The sequence below is a fragment of the Ursus arctos genome, unplaced genomic scaffold, assembly GCF_023065955.2.
Source record: "Ursus arctos isolate Adak ecotype North America unplaced genomic scaffold, UrsArc2.0 scaffold_9, whole genome shotgun sequence".
Classification (NCBI taxonomy): domain Eukaryota; kingdom Metazoa; phylum Chordata; class Mammalia; order Carnivora; family Ursidae; genus Ursus; species Ursus arctos.
In genome coordinates this window covers 6184500-6205073 of record NW_026623111.1, presented here as the reverse complement: position 1 = coordinate 6205073, position 20574 = coordinate 6184500, and the positions used below count along the sequence as shown (strand labels likewise).

The following is a 20574-nucleotide window of genomic DNA, read 5'->3' as shown; positions in this document are numbered from 1 at the left end:
CAGGAAATGAGTTTAAATAATTTATCTGCAAGTCACCCACCAGTACTACTAGAGCCGAGAGTCCCTGCTCAAAAGCACCATGCCACAAGCCATCCCAGGTGCCATTAACTTTCGCAAGATAAGAAGAGCTCCATTATTGGAGGGACCCACATGCCTAACTTCTCTGACTCCTTCTGCTGATCTCTCAAATGTTGCAAACTGAGGCCCTCGTCTCATCTGAAATTCCCCCTCTGGCAATCTTGCTCCTTCCTGAAGGCCTCAACCTCCACCTATACTCTGATGTCTCCCGTCTACAGCTCTGGCTCTTTCCGGAGGTCCACTTCTGTATTTACAACTGCCAAATGTGTGTCCCTTGCTGTTCGGCAGGCACCTCAAATAACTGTAAAACTGAACTCATTTGACTACCCACCCAGTCACCCACAATTAAAACCTCGAAGTAACCTAGAACCACTGACGTTCATCTCCTACATCTAACAAGTTCCAAATCCTGTCAAACAGATCCTGCATCTGTCCTCTGTCCCAATGGTCACCGGCTTGGCTCAGGCCTTCACCATGTCTTGATTAGACCTGAAGGCTGCTCAACAGATCTTCCTCCTTGCTTCTGGTCCTTCTCACATCTGCTGGGTCTGCCAACAGCCAGCAGTAGGATCTTTCTAAAATCCATCCCTGATCACATCAGTACCCTGCTGAAACTTGTTACGGTTCACCGTGGCCTTCAGGATGATGCCCCTTCTTTCCCATTCTAGGGAATATATTTTATCCTTCAAGACTCAGCTCAAGATTTGCCTCTCCTATGAAGCCCTACTCCTTCAGCCCCTCCCAAGTGAAGCGGTCTTCACTTCAACTTCTGTAGCCATACATACTATGATAACATTTTTTACAGCATGCTTTAATTATCTGTCTCTAGGTCTGTCTTCTCACTAGACTATGAGTTTCTCCAAGTCAGGGACTTCTCATCATGTTTGTATGCCCAATACCTACTTGTACGCATGACACATGCTAGCTGCTCAATAAACAGTAAGTGAATCAAAATTTCATTCTCAGGGACACCCTCCATTCAAAGTGATATTAATAATCTAGGGCAGAGTGAAAGGGCACAATTTTGAATGCAAAGTACATTTATTGTTGGCCACCCACATCCACAGCTCTTGTCCTCCTGGAAATAACTCCCCAAATTTCCTTTGGAAATAATTCTTCCCCTCCTCTCAGTTGTGTGTACTGGGTGGAAGTGACACTGGTTCGGCTGCAGGGCTGCGTCCTAAGGAAAGGCTGTCCTTTCCCTCTGGAGACAGGGATGCATTTACAAACACTCATACAAGTCAATTCCAGGATTCCAATGGATATCACAAGGGAAAAGCCTCTCTCTTCCTCCACATGGAGTAGTATGGAAAGTAAAGTCTGCAAGTACTACAGCTTTTTGGCTACCATTAAGCAAGAGCTTGGAGGTGCCCCAAGGAGATGCTAACACCGTGAATGGCAGAACAGAGAGAGCGAGAAAAATTAGGCCTTTGGTGACACTGCTATGTCCCCTGGGTCCAGTCACGCCGGAGGTTAAGTCATACCACTAGACCTCTCAGTGATATAAATCAATACATTCCCGTGATCATTTCAGCTAATTTGCATTGGGTTCCCTCTAACTTGTAGCCATAAGGCTGCTGATGCAGTAAGTTAGGGTTTATGGGAAGAAAACAAGCTACACATTTGAAGAAATGCACAGAAAAAGGAGGCAAAACAAAGACAGGGTGAAAGTGAGCTGCAAGTTACACCTGACAGGTGATAAAAACAGTCAACAGGGTGCTCCCGACACAAGGAAGAGAGAGATTCAAGGTGCCCGCCATTCCAGGCAGCACTAACCAGGCCCTTGTAGGGGTAGCCTGTGGGCCACTTATGAAAAGGATAAAGTTTTATAAAGAGCTAGAAAAAGAAATTAAAAAAAACAACAAATGCTTCTTTTTAAAAAGGCCTTTATGAGAAAAAGAAAAGGCTTTGGGATAATTTAATCTGGAGAAAGCAAGTCCTCGAGGCAATTTAACTTGGTGAAGGGTTATTTATAAGGAGGTGACTAAACAGCTGTTCTCCAATTTCACAGGGAAAAGAATTAGAGGAAATTGATTTACATTTCAGCACGAAGCTGAAGCAGGCAAAAGGAAGAAGTGCTGGAGGGAGAACTGTTAATGATGAAAAAAGGCTAAATGAAAAGCTGGATTTTTATGGCTTTTAAAAGATGGAAAATCACCTATGTTGATTAATTTAGTTTTGAGTCAAACTAGTAAACACATATTTGAGAATGCCTTCTATTCATTTACTCACATACCGTGTACTGAATCCCGACTGCGGGCCAGGCACGGTGATAGGCCTGCGAACACAGAAATGATTAAGAAGTGACTGCCCCATCCAAAGGCTGCAGTGCTGGCTAGCTCGCTACGAGAGCCACAGCGGGAAATACAAAAAAGCATCAAATCAGAGTCCCACCTCTCCTTCTCCACTCCTCACACCCAAAAGTAAGCAATATAGTTGTGAAACAGCACAATAGCACCTGGAAAGTTAAGCAACAATGCAATCATTAAAGGAGAACACAAAAACAGTCACATGAAGGCTGTCACAGCCACAGTTCCTTGCTTCATGAGTAATATGGCAGCAAATGCTTTGAATTCAGAAGAAAGAGACTAGTACTGGGGAGAATGTGGCTTTCAAGATGGGGAGAATTTGAGTAAACGAAGGGGAGCAAGCCATCCACGCAAGAGAAAGAGCAGGAGCCAAACAAGGAGACAAGACAGCACAGGAGGCTGTAAATGGAGTAGGTTGGTTAAAGCTGGTGGGATGATCGAGGAAGCATCGGGTGTAAAAATGGAAAAGTGGGTAGTACTAGTTTTATAAGGGCCCTTGGACGCAGGCCAAATAACTGGGAATTCATTGTGTGGGGAATGAGCAGTACTGAATGCTTCTGAGCAAAGTAACATGATGAAAGCAGCATTTTCAGCCCAGTGGCTTGGCTCCAAAGATACGGATGCATCACAGCTCAGGCACAAGATGGTGAGGGTCTGAACCCACGTGGTTGCGGTGGAATGGACAAGAAAGAGGAAGCCGAGGCATCTACTTACTCAATTCATTTCACAAATACGTGTGGAACTTCGCACGGTGCTCTCTGCTTGACGGGGAATGCGACACAGTCCCTGTCCTCTCGGGCTTGAGAATTAACAGGGGGGGGAGGCCAGGGAAAGGGAGACTGACGGACACCCCTGCAAAGATGGCGCTCAGTGTGGATGAGCATCTGGTAGGCTCTCATTCCGAGAATGTTATTTACACAAGCTGGAACAACAACAAAATGCCAAAATATAAACAGAAAAACCAATCCTCCCAAAATATCACTTCATGTGTATCATGGGAGATACTGATTTTTATTGCCAGTTTGAGTCATGGAAAAGTATAGAAGCAAATATGCCCATACTGACTGAGCTGTACCAAGTAATGAAAATAAAAGTTTTTTTTAAAAAGAGAGGAGGTCTTTTTTAGGACTGAAATGTTTCCAGATTTCATCTTTTGACATAACTGAGATATATTCACAGATTTCCCACTTACCCACAGATAGGTATTTAGAAGCTTTCAGAAAATTCATCACCTCTCCTTGATATCTCTTTTTTTTCTTCCTTCCCTTAATTTAATTTTGATTTAACTTCCTCTTGTCACTGCTTGCTTACAAATCACAGCCTCTATGTCTGGAGTCAATTAGGGCTATAAAGTACCCCACCACGCCTTCATCTGGGGACCCATTTATATATATTTTCTTATTTCAAGAGGTAGAGCTAAGAGCCTGTAACACCAAAAGTTTCCAATCAACCATCACATTCTATTCTTTGGAAATGTATGCTTCTCTCTACAGCTAAGAAGGCGACATCAAACTACATATTTTGCAAGAATACTTCCTTTCCACCTGTATAAAGATGAATTGTGCTTTGGGAATTCATTTGCAAAAACTGGGCTGAGTGTGTGTAATACATGCTTAATAGCAATAACATTAAAAAATCTTTCTACCATTTAAAATTAAATGTAATTTCCTTATTACTTTAATGGAATCCCTTGGAGTTAAAGTATTTAACTAGTCGCTTTCACATCAAGTATTCATTATATAATTCCCTTTAAATATTAGGTATATTAGGTATGTAAACTGTCCACTGACAGAGTAAAAACACACATTTCCACTGAAACAGAAACAGGAGAAGGACAAGGCAGCTTGATTCAGAATCTGATAATGGGTTACAGATTCTCTTCCAGTTCAGATTTATAGTCAAAATGCCATAAGAGCCATTTACCACCTCTAACCTTTCAGGTCATATTTGGAAGAGAAGTATGAACTGCCACATCACTAAGAGAAAATCTGTCTGAGGCTAAAATTCTTGGCTTTTCCCTTTTACAGTATTGAGCTACAAAGGGGGAGAGAGAGAAATAGATCTCCTATGAAAACCGCCTTAAATAAAAAGGTAGAGATGAATTGTATAAGGTCTATCCATGGGAAGGAATTCCTTTGTCATTGCCTTTCAGGGTCAGCTCTGCGTGGGGCTGCAATGCAATCCTGTGTATTGCTGGCTGGTACCAGCCTACTGACTAACCCCATCCTACCCCTTGACAGACACAAGGCAAAAATCCTAGGGTGGGCAGACATCCCAAGTCATGGATTATGGATGCAAAGCCTCTACCACACTCCCAAACCAACCCCTCTCCCTTCCAGCCCTCCAATCTCCTGTTGGACCTCCCACTGGCTGAACCCAGTCAGAAGCCAGATAACAAGGAAACCCAGGCAAGCACTCCAGAAAAATCAGCCTCCTGAGGCAAGAACAGAGTGGAAAGGATAGAGAATGGATCTGGAGGGGCCAAAGGAAAATATAAGGCACACTCCATTACCTATTTCTCACACTCTTTCCATTACACTGAGCTCTCCTCTGTATATTTTACCATCCTGTGCTTTCCCACCTTGGAGTCTTTGTCTCGTGTTCCTGTCTTACTTCTCTTTCTCCATTTCCACATGTGGAAAATCTACATGATTTTCATGTAGATTCCACATGAGGCCCACCTAAATGTTACCTCTTCCACGAAGTCTCCCCTCAACCTTATCCAGAAGTAGTAACCTCTTAACCTCTCAATTCTTGAAGTTCCTCTACTGAAGATGTCTGTCGTTATGAATATGTCTTATACTTATTAGTTTACTTATCACCCAAGTATTTTATGTATCTATTTATTTACTATAAGTTTCCCATTAGAATACGGGGGCTCCTGGGTGTCTCAGGCAGTTAAGCATCCAACTCTTGATTTCAGCTCAGATCATGATCTCAAGGTCGTGAGACGGAGTCCCACATCGGACTCCACACTCAGTGTGGAGTCTGCTTGGCATTCTCTTGGCAACCATGTGGGTTCAGACCCTCACCCTCTTTAGCCTGAGCTGTGATGCAGCCTCTGCCCTTTGCCCCATGAATGCTCTCAGTCTCTCATAAATAAATAAATCTTAAAAAAAAAAAAAAAAACAATATAACTTCCATAAAAGCAGAGATTCCGTCCTAACTCTGCTCCATCCCCAGGGCCAGAAACAGTGCACAGCCTATACTGGATGCTCAATAAATATTTATTGGTTGAATGAATGAATGCCCCCTTCTAGAGTGTAAACATTTGACGGCCAAATGAAGGTCTCTCTCATCTATCCTAAACAGCAATCTCAATGCCTTCCTTCCTTCCAGATACGCAACCAATAGAAGCTGGTAATAAAGCAGTTGCCGTTGAATGAGCATCTATAACGTACCAGCTACAGTGCCAACAGCTCCACTTACAGTACCTCATTCACTCCTTACAACAACCCTAAAAGGAGGTGTGGCAGAACTGTGCCTTCAGGATCGAGGCCCTCATTCCCCCAACTTCCAGAACTGCCTGCCGATGGCTCCCAGCTAAGTCTGTCTAAGGAACCGCCCTCGGCAGAGGCAAGCTGCTTCACCCAACGTTAGGGTACTTCCCTGGGGGAAGCCTGCATCCAACGGCTGACCGCCACAGCAGTTTCAAAGACCTGACCCCGTGCCTCACCTGCTAATTCTGAAAAGTCATCTCAGCTCTGCAGTTCTCCACGGGACTGACTATTGAGTGAATAAACAAAATAACAAACTAGTGCCCCAGACGAAAAAACAGAATTAACACTTTGTCAAATATCTATAATGTAAAAACTGGGTCTCCTTCCTTCTCAGTGATTTTTACTAACTAAAACCATAAACTTTTCCCCCTTTTCCTCAAAAACCGACCACAACACTGCCTGTAAGAAATGTATGTCACTGGGTAATTGTCAATTAAAAAAAAAAAAAAAGTTTGGTTTGGAGGCGGCTGTATTGCCCCTACAAGCAAGTCAGGAACTTTTAAATACATAAGACTTATGTACCAAAATATGCTCCCGAAAATAGCAGATGATAGGACAACCTGCCAAGGAGAAAACCACCAGTGATCTGGCCTGTGGAATGCCAAGACCTGGGACGGCACTCACCACGTGCACGGCCGCGCACTCAGTCCTGGCGACCCAGGGCACACTCATCATCCTCACACCGTCCTGGGCAGCTCCCTGAACCTTCTGAACCTCGGTTTCTTCATGAGGAAAGGAACCTGACTGGTAAGGACAGTCAACTAAATGAGAATGCTTTTAGCACAGTGCCAGGGAGAATAGGTGCTCAGCAAGTGGTAGCTATTACTCTCGCTGATGAGTTTTCAGAATGACAACCAGAAAGGTAAAACACCCACACAACATTTGTGGATGATTTTCTCGTAGAGCTTCAGAAAGTCTGAATTGAAAATCCAGCTGACTTACTGGAAAATTACTCCCTTTACCAAAGGTTTTACCGCAGACTTCCTTTAAATAGGGCCCCTCCCTTGGGCATTTAATATACAATCAGATACTGCTTACTCATGACACTTTTCTCATCAAAAGATATTAATTCTTCTCCATATCCTACCACAGCAAAGAAAAACTCCCGTGCTGGGAGGCTTACTTTTTCTGTTTTGCTTTTCATTTCAAAAGTAATACGTGCTCATTAAAGAAATTCAGGATGATAGAAGCAGAAAAAGCGATCACCCTGAGTCCCCTCTCCCAGAAACAGCCATGGTTATTAACCTTCGGTGTATTCCCTTCTGATCACTATTTCCATGCCTAGAGTTCTTTGTTTTTTTCCGTACACATAATTCTGTCTTGTTTAAAGATTTATTTATTTATTTTAGGAGGGGCAGAGGGAGAGGGAGACTCCCTGCTGGTGGGGAGCCCAATGCGGGGCTTGATCTCAGGATGCTGAGATCATGACCTGAGCCAAAATCTAGAGTCAGACACTTAACCGACAGTCACCCAGGCGCCCCTCGTATACATAGTTTTAATTATATCTGGTTTTGGTAGTAACTTTTTTAACCTAACAGGATAATATAAGTAATTTTTCTCATGCCATGACTTCCTCTTCAGTGTGCCATGTTTCCCTAATAATTTTTCTGTACTTGGGAATATTGCCACACGTCTCTTTATGAAGTAACTGTGAGAGCTGCCACCCAATCATCATCACAATCACTGCCGCTATTATTACTAAAACTGCTGTTCATTTTTAAACTCGAAGACCTCCTACTTCTAGAAGACAGAATGTTCATACTCATTTTTATTTTCTTCAGTATTGCCTTGACAATGAAATCTTTAGTTCATCTAGAAATATATTTTAATGTATATACAGTAAGATATGAACAAAACAGAACTTTTTTTTTCAAAGGGCTAACCAATTATCCCCCAAATCATCACTGAATAAACCGTCTTTTTCTTCCTGATTTACAATACCTCTTTTCTCAAGATAAAGGTTACACACACACCTGGCCTTATACGCTTCACTGATCAATCCATATACAAATATATTATTTTTGTCTTTAAAATGTTTTAATATCAGGCAAACTAGTATCCCCGCCCCAACACGCACACTCTTCCACTCTTCAACAATTATTCTCATGCATCTTTTTCTAGGTGAATTTCAGAACCACTTTCAGGTTCCTCTCAAAAGAGTTCTGTTGCAATTTTGATGAAAGCTGCACTAAACCTACAAATTAATTTAGGAATAGTTGATGTCTTTACAACACTCTTCCTTCCCTTGCGGTACACAATATGTGTTTCTAATATTCAAGTCTTCTGTAACCCTCTACAAAATTCTGAAGTTTTCTTCAAATGGGACATTTCCATTTCTCATTAAGGTTATTTCTAGAAATGCTTTTTTGTTACTACTATAAATGCTTTCATTGAATTTTAAGTGGTTATTATTAATTAGATATAGGACGACTACTGATTTATGTGCATTTATGCTGCACAAGAGCTCTGGGGGCCTCTAGGGTAGGGCCATAAAGTACCTCCCCCAATTTAATTCACACTGCCCACAGAGAAGCACCACTGGCTCAATCAGCCAGTTTCCTGTCACTGACACACTCCAGGCTCACGCCCACCATCTACTCAATTTCACTTGCTTGCTTCAAGGCTCTGCTCCAACTTAAAAGTTTTTTTATAAAGATTTTATTTATTTATTTGACAGAGAGAGACAGCCAGCGAGAGAGGGAACCCAAGCAGGGGGAGTGGGAGAGGAAAAAGCAGGCCCCCAGCGGAGAAGCCTGATGCGGGGCTCGATCCCAGAACGCCGGGATCACGCCCTGAGCTGAAGGCAGATGCTTAACGACTGAGCCACCCAGGCGCCCCAAAAGATTTCTGACTACTCTACCCCTATTACCTACCCCTTTCTATACTCTTCCAGCACTGATATGAAGTTCTAATACATTTAACCCTTAAAAAAAATTAGGGATAATTTCCCTTTTATTAATATTAGAACATCAATTTTTTTATATTTGAGAAAAGATTAAACAGAAAACAAGTGAAATTATAGATTTTTTTTACCTTTTTAAGAGATTATAAACTTGAAACAATTTTGGTGAAAATGTATTATTGTTTAAAATTGTGATAAACTGAAAGCAGCCCAAATATCTTTCAGTAGCGGTTCCAGTAAATAAGTTATGTGAAACGACTTATTTATCTATTTATTTAGAGAGAAGGGGGGAGAGGGAGAGAGAGACTCCTAAGCAGGCTCCACATCCAGCACAGCCCGAGGTGGGGCTCCCACCTCACGACCCTGAGATCATGACCTGAGCCAAAACCCAGAGTTAAGATGCTTAACCGACTGAGCCACGCAGGCGCACCTGTGTGAAACTATTTTTAATGACTATACAGCCAGATAAATTGGTGACACAGAACAGCCAGATAAATTTCTATATTGACATGGAAAAATTTTCACAATACACTGTTAAGAAAAAAAAGCAATAATAGAAAAAAAGAGGGGCTACTTAACAGCAGTATAGAAAAATTCTTTTGTTTATAGGAAAAACATCTAGAAGCTATGTGCCAAGATTGTAGTAGGGGCTATCTCTGGCCAGTGGTACTATCTGTGAACTTTATTTTCTTCTTTATTCTGTTTAATGAGCACTTACTACTTTTATAGTCAGATTTTAAAATAATTTAGTGAACTTCAAAAACATATCCCGCTGATAACAGTCCATTATAAGAGTATGGAATCACTATTAAATCAAATGCATTTGTAGAAAGAAACCTACCAAATGCCACCTTTGAAAAACAAATTCATTTTCTCATCTATGTGAAAAATTATGAGTACACAGGAACTCAAGGAGAAAGTAACACAAGACACTGAGCAGTCATCACTGCAAAAAGCATTTTTAAGATATGTCCTGGGACTTTCAGAAAGAAGAGTACTGAATTCTGGAACCACTTCAGGTGGTTCCTGTTCAAAAGGTCCTTAAGGATTATCTAGCCAAAGACCCTCATTAAACAACAAGAAAAAATGAGAAACAAACCAAAACCAAAAAAAAGTTAGGTGAGTTTTTTAAGATCACACAGTTAATTAATGACAAAGTCCAAAAGTATTTATAATTCAAAACCTATGCTTTTTAATTCCTTTCTCAATTCCGGAGTCCAGATATGCTGCAGTCTGTCACTTCTATTTAGATTATAAAATGCAAATGTTCATTTACCAGGATTTTCTTATCATCCATCTAAGAGTGAACAGGAATGTGTACAATGGTTTGAAATGGAAAGATTCGCTCTCTTGGTTAAGTATACCTTATGTGCTGCAACACAGACTTTCGACAAATAGCCATCCACTGGATTGTGACAAAGAGGAGCTAGCAAACTCTAGTATTTACACACTTTGAGAACCTGAAAGTCAGGAAGAGAGAGGTGCAGCTGAATTTAAAATTATAACTATGCTGCAAGCTTTTCATATCTGAGTTAATAGTAGTTCATTCAACACATCATCCTTGCATTCCTCTGGTTTACTCACTTTCTTTTAGACGGGTTCTGAAGAGGCCTCTTTTAAAGTCAATTTTCAACCTAGTAGGTCATAAACACAGTAAGTTGTCTATATACAAGACGTAATTAACCATTGTAGACTTCACGGATACTTTGCCCACCAGAGGGAGCCCACATGGATTTCCATGTAACAAGAAACCTCAAACATCAAGTTTGTATGAATTCTATTATTAGAATCATATTATTCATAGTATTAATACTGTAAAATCACTTAATAATATTGCATTTCTATTCTCCCCAAAAGATAAAAGTTAAATGAGATCAGGTACATAAAGTCCTTACCAGAGTTCCTAACCTATAGCAGAAGCCCCAAAATGATTGATTTTCCAAAATTTGTATCCTCTTGAGTACTAATTACACTGCTCAAAATAAATGAACTTTTATATAAGTTGATGTGAGTTTGATTGATATCTGTCCCAATAGATGGTTCTACCCTCAATATGTTGACAAATCTGGTTCTCAAGCCCAAGGGACAGCCAGACCCTGAACTAGAAGAATTCATTAAAAATGTCATCCTCAGGGGACCCGTTTCAGCAGCCCTGTCCTAGTAGGTGATACACTGAACTCTGGTGACCTGCCAACTAGAAACTGAGGAAAGAGAGAACTGTTCGACCCATTCTAGATGCTTCCCGGCATGAAGAAGAAAACCAACTGACTACCCCTGAGCACCATGCCTCTGTAGTATGTGATACAATCATTACTACCAAGACGAGTCTCTTTCAAGACTGAAGACAGCACAACTGAGAGGAACAGAACTCTGCACAAGAACCTGGCATCGAAAGGAGCCCCACTGAGTCTCTATCCCCATCTGCAATCCAGTGAGCCTGACTCGCTTTTTTCCACTTCTCCCCATCACAAGGCCCAGGCCAGAGTGTGCTGGATGTGAGGCCCACTGCACATCTCCATGCACTTAGCTGGGCATATGTCCCAGGTGCCTATTTTGTAGACTCAATGGTCTCCAAGATAGAAATATGACAAAGTGGGAGGACCCCACTGGGTTCCAGTTATGCTCTCCAATTCAGGTTTACCAGAAAGCACTGCCACTGGGGACTTATCCACCACTTGCTGTCTTTTTTTTCTTTTTTTTTTTTTTAAGATTTGAGAGAGAAAGCAAGCTCGAGTGGTGGGAGGAGCGGAGTGAGAGGGCTGACATGGGGCTCAATCCCACGACCCATGATATCATGACCAGAGCCAAAATCAAGAGTTGGATACTTAACCGACTGAGCCACCCAGGCGCCCCCACCACTTGCTGCTGTCTTCATAAAACTCCAATGTCCATCAGGCTCCTTGGATGTGTTCTCTACTGTTTAGAACCAAAAGAAGAAGGCATGAGTAACTGGCATTCTACTCTAACTTCGAAAAAAAATTTATTGAGATATCTATTACCATTTAACTTTCCAACCAGGAAGCTGGGAATTATTCTACTTCTTCCTCTTTCTAACCCCACTCATTACTGCCTCCTGCATATCTACTACATCCATCCACGCCTGTCCAACCCTACTGCCACCAGTTGACCACTCTGTCCTGAATGCCTGCAACAGCCTCCGAGTTAGCTCTTCTAGGTCAGTCTTGTCACACTCCAAACCCACCCTCAAAATTGCTGATTATTGTAAAACACAAATATGATCCTTTCGTGCCTCTGTTTGCATAGCTCAGAGCACAAAGTCCAAACTCTGTAGCACTGCCGACGAGGATCTCACCCAAGGGGTGGCCAACTTTCCCTCTACAGGACAGAGAGAAACATTTTAGGCCTTCAGGCCCCTACAGACTACAGCTCTGCCACTACAGCATGAAAGCACCCTACAGCCCATATGTACGCAGATGGAGGCGGTCACATTTCAATAACACCTCGTTTTCAGCCTTGGTCCCTGGACCAAACTGGCCCACCTGCTCTATGCAGTCCAGTAAAGCCTCATCTGCTGCCACTCTGACCCTCCCCTGGGCCTCGTCCAGAAGAGGGCTTACCCACCCCAGTCCTGCCTCTTGTCGTGCATCGGTGCCCCTGCTCATACTCCTCCTTCTGCCAGGCACGTGACTTATCACCTTTCCCTTGTCTGGTGAAACAGCTCTTCTCCTTCAAAGTCCAGGTCGATCTCCCATTGACTCCCCTCAAGGAGATTTATTTATCCTTTATCTGTATTTCCAAAGCATAGATCTCATAGCTTTGTGTCCTCGCAATGCCTAAAACATATTGGTTATTCAATTGGTTATTACAGGATGATGGAGCAAATGAATTACTAAATAAATAGAATTTCAAAAGTTGCAGTCTTCATAAGTTCTGGGAAAAACTCAGAAGTGCAACCCACACAGAGGGCTATTAATACCATGAAAGTCTCCAGCACTGAGTTCTGCTTATGCTCCGCAGTTAATATGATCCATAAAAGCGCAGTATCATGAAGCAAAAAGAGGCCTTGGAGTACATTAACACAGTGGTGTTTGACCTGTGTGTCTGAGTCCTATGTGTGATTCCCAAGGGGCTCCTTAAGGTGAAGGGGTAAGGGTGGCAGAGGGACAGTCTGGCTAAAGAATCCTTTCTTCCTAGCCCCCTCCCTCCAGCCTTAGCCAAAGTTGCTCCTTATTTCATTTGCAATAAGGTTTCTGTTTTAAAAAAGAAAAAAAATCTATGTGAGTCAACAAACTCACGCTCTGTTTGCAGCCTCCATCCTAAACCTGCCTTGTTTCCTGATCTATTCCTGTCCTATGTGGCCCCATGTCCAGCTTCTCACTGACCCCTGGCACCTGCTGCCTGATACTGCTTCTTAGAAGCATGCTCCCTTGACTGAAATCCCCAGTTTAGTAAGTATTACACTCAATCCTTGGAATAAAGTCTACTTCCAGCTATTCTGGATAATAATCCAGGTGGTCTCTCCCAGCTCAACTTCTGGGTCCCTACACTGGCACACAAGGTCAACCATGTGATTTCAAAGGACTCAAGGAGGACCTGGGGAGTCAATGCTGAGAGGGTTACAGCTGTCACTCATTCAGCTGTCAACTCAAAAGCTGTTGTGCTGTTTATGCTGCTTCTCCACCAGAGTGTAAACTTCTTGAGGTAGGAACTGACTCTTAATGATATAATAAAAGATACTATTTAATGTTTACTCCAGATACTGGAGTAAGTGTAAATGTATATTGTGTAATATTCAGGAATCATATAAGGATCACATATTTCTAGGATTGGAAATCCTGGAAATCCTTGCACAGAGATAACTAGCTCCAAAACTGAAAGCAGAGAGACAAGAAACACTGACTACCTGGGTCCCTGCTCTGTCTAGAACCTATGGATTCAGTGGTAGACAATACAAAGTCTTTGTCCTCACAAAGCATGAATTCCAGGGGACACACATAAGAAACGGATACCTGATAGGTCAGATAATGAAAAGAATAAAGCAGGGTGAGGGACAGGAAAAGGCTGTTACTTTATACAGGGCAGTCAAGGGCAGTCAAGACCTGAAGATCAATCTACATGGAATCTGGGAGAGAAGCGTCCCATGTAGAGGGAATGACACACACAAAGTCCCTAAGGTAGGAACCTATCTGTTCGTGGGAGAAAAGCAAAGGGCTTTTTCCTTTCTACAGGAACTCTGAATTTTAGCCAGAAACTCAGGATAATCAGTTCTTTAAAAACTCAAAATAAATAAAAGACATCCAGCTTTCAGAAAAGCAATGTGTCATAAACAAAGAAAACTTCATCTGCGAGACTTATCTGAAAGTAGAACTGCCAGAGCCCAGGGTCACTATCACGTGGCAGGGACAAGAAATCCCCGCAGTTACACAGTCTAAGAGCTCAATATCACCAGAGTGGACAATGAGGCCCAGACAGACTCTGCGGTCTGCCTGCTTCGTGACAGACCTTGCACTACCGCACAGGTCTCCTGATGGTCTGTTCAGAGCTGCTCATTGGCTCCTGCTGCCCTGAGCCCAGCCTGGCTGCTCAGAGCATCCCGGTTTCCCACGTGGTGCTCTCCCTGGCCTCTGCAACCTTTATAAAGCAGTAAGATAACAAAGAGCTGACAGCGGAAGGCATCTTCACACAGACTCCCACACAGAAAGCCTGCCTCTACAAACTTGCACGATTCTGGTTTTCCCTTCCCCACAAAGCTGAAGACAACCACGCAGCTGAGGGGAAGGCAGGTCAGGCACTGTGCCAGGCGCTGTGAGGAACATTTCAGTTGGTATTGCCTGCCTGCCCTTACTGCCTACTCCTCCACAGCGCACTCCCTTCTCCAAGGTTCTAGAGAGGTGATAATCATAGTATCCAACCCACCTTTGGCCACATGTTGGGGTGGACATAGGACTTGGCCATAGGAAGAACCTTATCCCCCTAAGGCTATAATGAGGGCTCAGGATCCAAGCAGAACCAACTGGAGTTCTTTCCTGGGTTTTATGGATAAGAGCTGGAGAAGGAAGTTCTATCCCCTGTGTTTCCCCGTTACATGAGCCAAGACTATCCCATTTTGCTCAGGTTAGTTTATATTAGGTTACTGTTACTTGCAACCCAAAGAATTCACATGTGCAGGCACATGCACACCTTTTCTCATTTCATCTGCATAGCAATCTTTTAAGGTTGCTATTACTCACTCTATTGTAGAAGGGAGAAAACTGAGGTTAAGTAACTTGCCCAAGTCCATACAGTAAGTATGGGGCATTCAAATTCATATAGTAAAAGGCATTCAAACTCAGGTCCTTCTGCTCTAAATTCTGGGTTTAGAGCAGAATCCAGTTATGAATTCCATATTCACTCAAGAGGAACTCACTGCCATTCCAAAGCCGAAGAATCTCTGGTTTAAAAGGTATGAGGATGTAGTGTGCGAAATAAACAGCATTAAACTAGGGTCAAAGGACCTGGCTTCTCCCTCTGGCTCAGTCCTATGACTCAGCTTATTAAGACTCTGAGCAAGTCATTTCACTTACCTGGGTGTTTGTTTTCCCACCAACAAAATGAGAAGCCTGAAAAACATGAACTCAGATCCTTTTAAGTATTAAACAAAAAAAATCCATGGTTCTGCTTTAAGCATACAGATTCTGTTTTTACTCTGTCGGGCAGGATGTCAAGCAGATTTCAACTTGACTGCCAGGCCCAATAAATGGCTGCCTAGGCCACAACACCACAAAGGATCCTGAGCCGTAAGATCTACTAGGAAATTAGCACTGGCTTCCATGTCACTGGGAGGAAGAGAGAGGACAGCTGCATTTGTCATTGCTGATAGTGTCTCACCTTCCCAGAGGAATGCTGCAGTCTGCACTACCGATGCTACTAGAAACTGCCTAGGATTTTCACGGATTCCTTTGCATACTTCCCTGGTTCCTCTCTACAAGAAAGGAAGGAAAGTACAGGAAAGCTAAAAGCTTGGGGAATATAGCCGGGAGCCACTGATGAAAATGTCTGAATGGCCTACAGGGGGTGAAGGTAGTGGGTGAAGGGGAACAGTAACAATCAGTGTAGTTTTCTGATACATTGTCTCAGAAGATGCTGATAATTAGCCTAGGAGTTCAGTAAGGTATGATCACGCCCATGTAACAGAAGTGGAAAATGAGACTCAAGCCCCAGTCACCCACTTCTAAGTAGCAGAGCCCAGATCTGAATCCACATCTTCTATATCCGAGTCCCCGTGCATTGTCCATTCCCACGGTCCCCATTCACCTCACAGTCTAAATGAGTTAACTAATCCAGTTCCAACTACAAAGTGGCATACTTGTCATTGTTTGGAGTTTTTCGGATACAGTAAGTTCCTCAACTCAGGATAGGAAACGTCGTTACTGTCTGTTTGTAATTTAATGGGTACACATGCATTGAATATATAGGAATTCAACAAAATTGAGTGTAAAAGTTAAATATTTAAAGGAATGATACTGAAGAAACTGGCCTATGGGGGAAATTTAAAAATCAACAGTTTTATTAATCTTAATAAAACCTCTACAACAATTCAGTGAGATGGAAAACTGATTATCAGGAATAAGCTTTGTCCAAACTGAGGAATGAGAACTGAATCAAGTAACTTGCATCCTAGAAATGACAGTGAGCCCCTCGAGGAAGACATTCAACCAAAGGCATTACTATAACCTGATACATTTCCTTAGATCTGACGACCAGAGCTAACCCCTAACCAGACTATGCGCTCCTAGTACTCGCCAGACTTTTATGTGTAAGGGATCCAGGCCAAACAAAACAACAGCCAGCCTGCTCACGCATGTGACTATGGCAAGAGCACAGGACACCCCTCACCAGCTCTATCCTACAGTTTCGGGGTGGGGGGTGTGGAGGGAAACGGTTGCAAGAACAGGAGATAATACACAAAGCAACTACAGCATAAAATCAAAATTCCTCAAAAGAATGCATGTTTTCCCTATGTCAGGAGGGGCAGTAGTCCTGAACAATGCGGCCTATGTCCCTACTTCACAGACTCGCCAAGGCTTAGCACCTAACCCCATCATCAAATATCAGAATTGGATTTTTCAACAGCATGCAATCCAACCCTCTAAGTCGCAAAGTTCTTCTCAAACATCTCTGACAAGCAGTCATCCCTCTGTTTAATTGCCTCCAGGCACAGGAAATTCAGCACCCAGGGTCCTGTTACTGCCCCTGAGGCTCATTTTTCAAAAGCCTAAAGCATATTCTTATTACTCAGGGAAAGGCCTAAGGCCTAAACCTCCGTAAGGCTTGCCATCCCAGCTCTGCCTCTAGTCGTAGAAAAATGATGAGGGAACAGAAGGCAAGCTGAGGACAAAGCAGAAACTGACACCCCGCACCCCCCCCCACCATGGGATGTATGTGACGTTCCTCAGGCACCCCTGGCTGCCCTAAAGGACAAAGAAATAGTTAACCTGTAGATACCACAATCCTGCAAGACTTAAGTCTCCCTCAGTTTACAAATGTCTTAGCAGTTTACAAGAACGAAGCATTTCTACCAATAACCTAGCTTCTGGAAGAGAATGTAGATACAATTAAATGTCTTTATAATCTGCAGCCTCCAGGAAGTCCCCAACCGTCTTCACGTTAACGCCTTGCAAGAGGGAAAAACCACCTTAACTTGACAATGGCAAGGCCTCCGGTATCCTGTCAATCTTCTTTAACACATGAAAGTATTTTCTCAACCTCCCTTTTTCCTTACCTCCCCCAGCCCCATAGTATGTAATCAGCCGCTCCTCACAACCCGGGGCAGCAGCTCTTTCTGCCCTTGGGTCCGGTCCCCGTGCTTTAATAAACCACCAATTTTGCACCAAAGACGCCTCAAGAATTCTTTCTTGGTCGTCGGCTCCGGACCCCACCCCACTGAACCTCACCTATATTCCACAACCTCATCATCTACCACTTGCATATCCCCTACTCCGGAATAGGATCCGAAATTAGCACAGTGCTCATAAATCAGTGATTGCAGAGTTAGAAAGGGACCTCCCAAAACCAAAACTGTGATCTCACATACCACAATTCCACAGGAGGAACGTCAGGAAAAGCCTGGGCTGACCTGGGGGGAGGGGGAGGGAGAACGTCCTACTTTCCTTTCCTCTCATTTCAACCTGAGAAGCTCCTCCTTCGATCCGCCATAAATAGGGGATCAATGCAGTTTAAAAGTCTTCTGCTGTTTGAAGGGGGGAAAAAAAGGGAACATTTACAGGTAAATAAACTAAGGCCATAAAACTTGCTTAATAACCTCACACAGCTAATAGTTGCAGGGTTAAGACCACAACCCGGTCTCTTGGCTCCTTCTCCGGTGCTCTCTCTAGTACTTAACATTGGTCGGCCAGCAGAGCAAAGTTCCCGCATTCCAGCTGCACTCAAATGCTCATCAAAACAATTCTGTAACATTGCAAAGTGGCTCATCATTATTTGCAGTAATTCAGACAATATAATCAATTCCTAAAAAAAAAAAAAAAAAAAACCCTGAAATATCATTACTAATTTGTTTGCAATTACATGCATTGAGTACACATATATTGAGCATAAAAGTTACCTATCTCCACACCTTTGTGTATACGCTTCTCTTAGCCTGAGATGCCTTTCTCTACCCTCTCTGCACTGGAATGAAGTACCCCTCTTTTAAGATTTGTTTCAGGCATCACTGCCACTAAAAGGCCTTTCTTGGCCCTCACGTAAAACTGACCACATTCCCCTTTGTACCCTACACACTATCCAGGCGGCTGTAAGGCACTTGTGTTACTGTCTCCCCCACCATTCCTTTTAAATTGTTCTTCTAACAAGGTGCTCCACAGAAGGCAGGTGCTTAAGAGATGTTTATTGAGGGACTGAGTGTCTTCACCTGGTCCAATCCCATTTCTGGTCCTCACATACCCTCTGCAAACTGCCACACATTAATTCGTGCATACATATATTCACTGAAAACTATCTGAATGCCTACAAAGTACCAGGCATTGGACTGCATGCCAAAGAGAAGGGGATTTACCATGAAATTAACGAAGTTTAAGTTTCAGGGCCCCTCACTTGCCACTTCCAAAGCTCCGAAACTTCCTGTGATTTTGTATTTTTATATCTTAAAGAGGACAGAACTGTATAAGCTTCAAGCTCCACAAATCCTAGATCTACCCTTGGGGCCAAGAATACAAAAGTGAACAAGACAAACATTCTCTCTCCACTTAGAGAGTTTTCTGTTCAGTGGAGAAGACACACAACCATATGTTCATTCATTCATTCAAAAAACATTTACTGGGCAGTGCTACGAGTCGGGCATTGGGGTTCTGAGGTGACACCAGCACTGTTCCTTTCCTCAAGGAGAAGTTCCCTGCTCTCTTGAACGAAAGCCTACTGTGTTCAGGGAACGGAAAGCAATTTAGATGACTAACACACATGTTTGTGAAAGATTACCCCAAACCACCCTCAAGATCTACGGATCCCCAGCATGAGCCCTGAACCTATAGCAGGAGGCAAGCGGAAGGGAGAGGTCAGGTGAATACGATCTTTGATCTCACAGAGCCGGGAAGGGGGGAGGCGGAGGGAGACAAAACAAGTAAACAGAAGACGCAAATACACTGGGGTCAGTGCTGAGATAGAAAAGCAAAGGCCTGTGGGGAAGTTTCCCCGACGTTCAAGTCTGCAGTGACGGCGACCTCAATACCTCGATAAGCAGCCCACGAACTCTGCGGACAAGAGACTCTCGAGTTCCCCCAAAGGTATTCCCATTCCCCGAAATAAGGCTGTTCCTTTGCCAAGACAGTTGGCGGCTGTCTGGGACCACTTCCGACCACTTTCTCCTCCAAGCTGTTCCTTCACACAGTGAATACCGGACAGGGGCAGGTTCGGGGTCTGGGGTCCACATCGCGGATCCGCCCCCCTCGCCCGCCGTTTCCATAGCAACCAGCTCACCACTTCCCGCGCCCGGCTGGAGAAGTCGCCCTTGGGCCGGGGGCTCCGGCGGAACAGCTCGTCGCGGCTCCCATCGACCCCGCCGCCCACTGCCACTCCCAGTGCTTTGTTGCGCGTCTTCACGGTCTTGACGCTGGCCCGGAACAGCAGCGTGATATCCACCGCCATAACGACCCACACCCTCGACCCCCTTCCCGGCCAGCCCACGTCAGCAGCTTGCGACCGCGGCGCGCGCCCGGCCGCTGGAGGACCGTTCCGGCTCCGCACGCCTCCCCCGCCAACGCGACGCAAGAAGAAAGGTTCCGGCGTCCGCGGGGTGACCGCGGCGAGAGGAGAAAGGTTCCGACCTCAGCCCTTTTCTCCTCCAGGCAGACCTCGGAGGGCTTGACCTCGGGGAGAGGTCCCTGTTGGGGCGTGTGGGCCCGGGAAGCAAGAGGATCGGGAAGCCACTCTTTTGGTTCTCCCACTGACTGGGCGCGGAGGCGGGGAGGGGGATGCACAGGAAGCGACCCTTGACCTCCAGGACTCACCTTGTGAGGGACAGAAGCACGTGGACGGTGACCACCTGGGTGTAATAAGTGCTAGGGTAGAGCAGGTGTGCGAGGCACAGAGCCAGAGGACCTTATCTTTCACCCTACAGCCACCTGATCTGTAAAATTAAGGCAGCACGTTCCTCAGTGTTATTGTGACAATTGAAGGTGGTAACACGTGTGAAGTGTTTGGGCGTTGCTGGGCTCGCTGTGGCCAATAGAAGTTATTGCTGTTAATAAGAACACTGTTATTCTTGTTATTATGTATGGTGGGGAAGAGTACCACAGAGGAGGCATCACCCTGACAAGGCAGATTTGAAAGATGA

At 44.0% G+C, this 20574-nt stretch overlaps 1 protein-coding gene across 2 annotated transcripts in view; it reads right to left on the bottom strand.

The window, feature by feature from the left end:
* The window catches only part of STX18 (syntaxin 18), a 116800-nt gene extending 96805 nt beyond the window's left edge, over nt 1–19995 (bottom strand). The window contains exon 1 of one of the 2 annotated variants that reach the window (XM_026514389.4): nt 19719–19995. In XM_026514389.4, coding sequence (XP_026370174.2) covers nt 19719–19886 — 168 coding nt within the window. In that variant the 5' untranslated portion in view covers nt 19887–19995. Of the gene's footprint in view, nt 1–2314; nt 2352–19718 lie in introns of those variants that run through there. The other variant, XM_057309866.1, reaches the window with a different exon arrangement.
* Between the last annotated feature and the right edge of the window lie 579 nt (nt 19996–20574).